The sequence below is a fragment of the Ailuropoda melanoleuca genome, chromosome 1 (genome assembly GCF_002007445.2).
Source record: "Ailuropoda melanoleuca isolate Jingjing chromosome 1, ASM200744v2, whole genome shotgun sequence".
NCBI classification, from domain to species: domain Eukaryota; kingdom Metazoa; phylum Chordata; class Mammalia; order Carnivora; family Ursidae; genus Ailuropoda; species Ailuropoda melanoleuca.
In genome coordinates this window covers 489,069-490,634 of record NC_048218.1, presented here as the reverse complement: position 1 = coordinate 490,634, position 1,566 = coordinate 489,069, and the positions used below count along the sequence as shown (strand labels likewise).

The window sequence follows — 1,566 nt, the reverse complement described above, 5'->3', positions numbered from 1 at the left end:
CCCCCCCCGCAGCTTACAGAGCATCCTTCCCAAACCCTGACGGCCCCTCCCCCAGGGCGCTCTGGCTTCGAGATCGAGATCGGCTTTCTAACTCTCTACAGTTGGAATCACCTGCGAATTCCCTCCACAGGGGAGTGGCCAGGGCCCCTGCCCTCTTGACCTGCTCCCGGCGTGTCCACCAACCTTTGACCTGCCTGCCACAGCAGACGTGTTTGGTTTTGTGGGCTGCTGATAGGCCGGTTTCCAAGTCTTTGCTCCCTGGCCCCCAGCCCCCCAGGCCTGCACGGGATGCCTGAGCTTCACTGCCCGTCACTCCTGGGAACCCCTGAAACATGGAAGAGGTCTCCACGGACCTTAGCCTGGCACCACAGCCTCGGTGGGCTGTGCCTGAGACCCTTCAGGGGGCTCTGGGGTCCTCCCAGGGCAAGCTTGCAGGCCGGGCAGCCCCCGCACCCTGTGGGTGAGGAGCCCTCACCTTTGTGCTGGCTCATATCGATGAGCTGGAAGGCAGCCCGGGCGGCATTGAGGGCCCCCTCCACCACGTCCTTGGGCTGCCCTACAAACGTGTAGACAGTGCGGTTGGTGGAGGGGCCAGCGTCCACGTCCAGCAGCACACAGCCCGGGGTCTGCGCCACGGCGCGGGAGATGGCGTCAATCACCTGGGGACGAAAGCCCGACCCTGTGCCTCGGTTTCCCCACTTGGAAGAAGGAACAGGAGCTTCAGAGGTGGCCATGCCTCTCCTGCTGCCCCCAACCTCCACCCAGACGGGGGCCTAAGGGGCCGGTCCTGACCACTTGGGAATCCCTCAGAGAGTGAAAGCCCAGGGAGGCCCATCACTGAGCTGTGGTCGCCAAGAAAAGGAAGCAGGTGGCACCCTCCAGGAGAATCTGAGGCAGGAATCAGAACCCGGGTGGAGGGACTGCTGGGGCTCCAAGCAGGTGACCTATAGGCCAAGGTCACAGAGGGTCAGGGCTCTGGCCCCCCCCCGTGGTCCCTAGTGGGAGCATCTGCACTAGGGGAGGGGCATGGAGGGTCCGGAAACTTGTGAGGCAGCAGGACAGCCCTGTGGTTGGGAGCAGGGGCTCCGTGGCCTCAGTGGCCTGCACTAAAGCCACACACCTCAGTGTCCTCCTAGGTAACATGCGCGTAAGAGCAGAGCCCACCTGATAAGGTTTGGGGACCTTTCTACAGCCCTGTGGCCCAGACCCCGGCCAGGACCCCTGCCTGACTACCCATCCCGCTGCCTCTTCCTCACCCCTGGCCAGCCGCTCCGAGTCCCTGCGCTCATGGGGCACCTCCCTCTGGGCTGACGACGGGAAGTGGTTCCATTTTAGAGAAGATACTCCCTGACCTCACACGAAGCACACCCCTTTCTCCTTGCCCTGAGCCCCTTGCCCAGCCTCTCTGCACCTCACCTCCTGGTTGTTCCCCTCTGAGAAGTTGGGAACACATTCCACCAGCTGGGACATGGTCTGGGCCTTGATCCTGGCACTCCTCTCACCGGGCAGACGTAGGGGCGGAGGGACACTGCCCTCCGGTGCCTGGTGGGGCCTTTGTCCACCCGC

General features: G+C 63.7%; 1 protein-coding gene across 5 annotated transcripts in view; it reads right to left on the bottom strand.

Annotated features, from left to right (window-relative positions):
• Positions 1 to 1,566, bottom strand: part of FTCD (formimidoyltransferase cyclodeaminase) — a 17,804-nt gene extending 16,238 nt beyond the window's left edge. For 4 of the 5 annotated variants that reach the window (XM_034654204.1, XM_034654217.1, XM_034654210.1 and 1 more), the window contains exons 1-2: positions 1,417 to 1,566; positions 476 to 659 (exon numbers count right to left, since the gene is read on the bottom strand). In XM_034654204.1, coding sequence (XP_034510095.1) covers positions 476 to 659; positions 1,417 to 1,470 — 238 coding nt within the window. In that variant the 5' untranslated portion in view covers positions 1,471 to 1,566. Of the gene's footprint in view, positions 1 to 17; positions 105 to 475; positions 660 to 1,416 lie in introns of those variants that run through there. The other variant, XM_034654213.1, reaches the window with a different exon arrangement.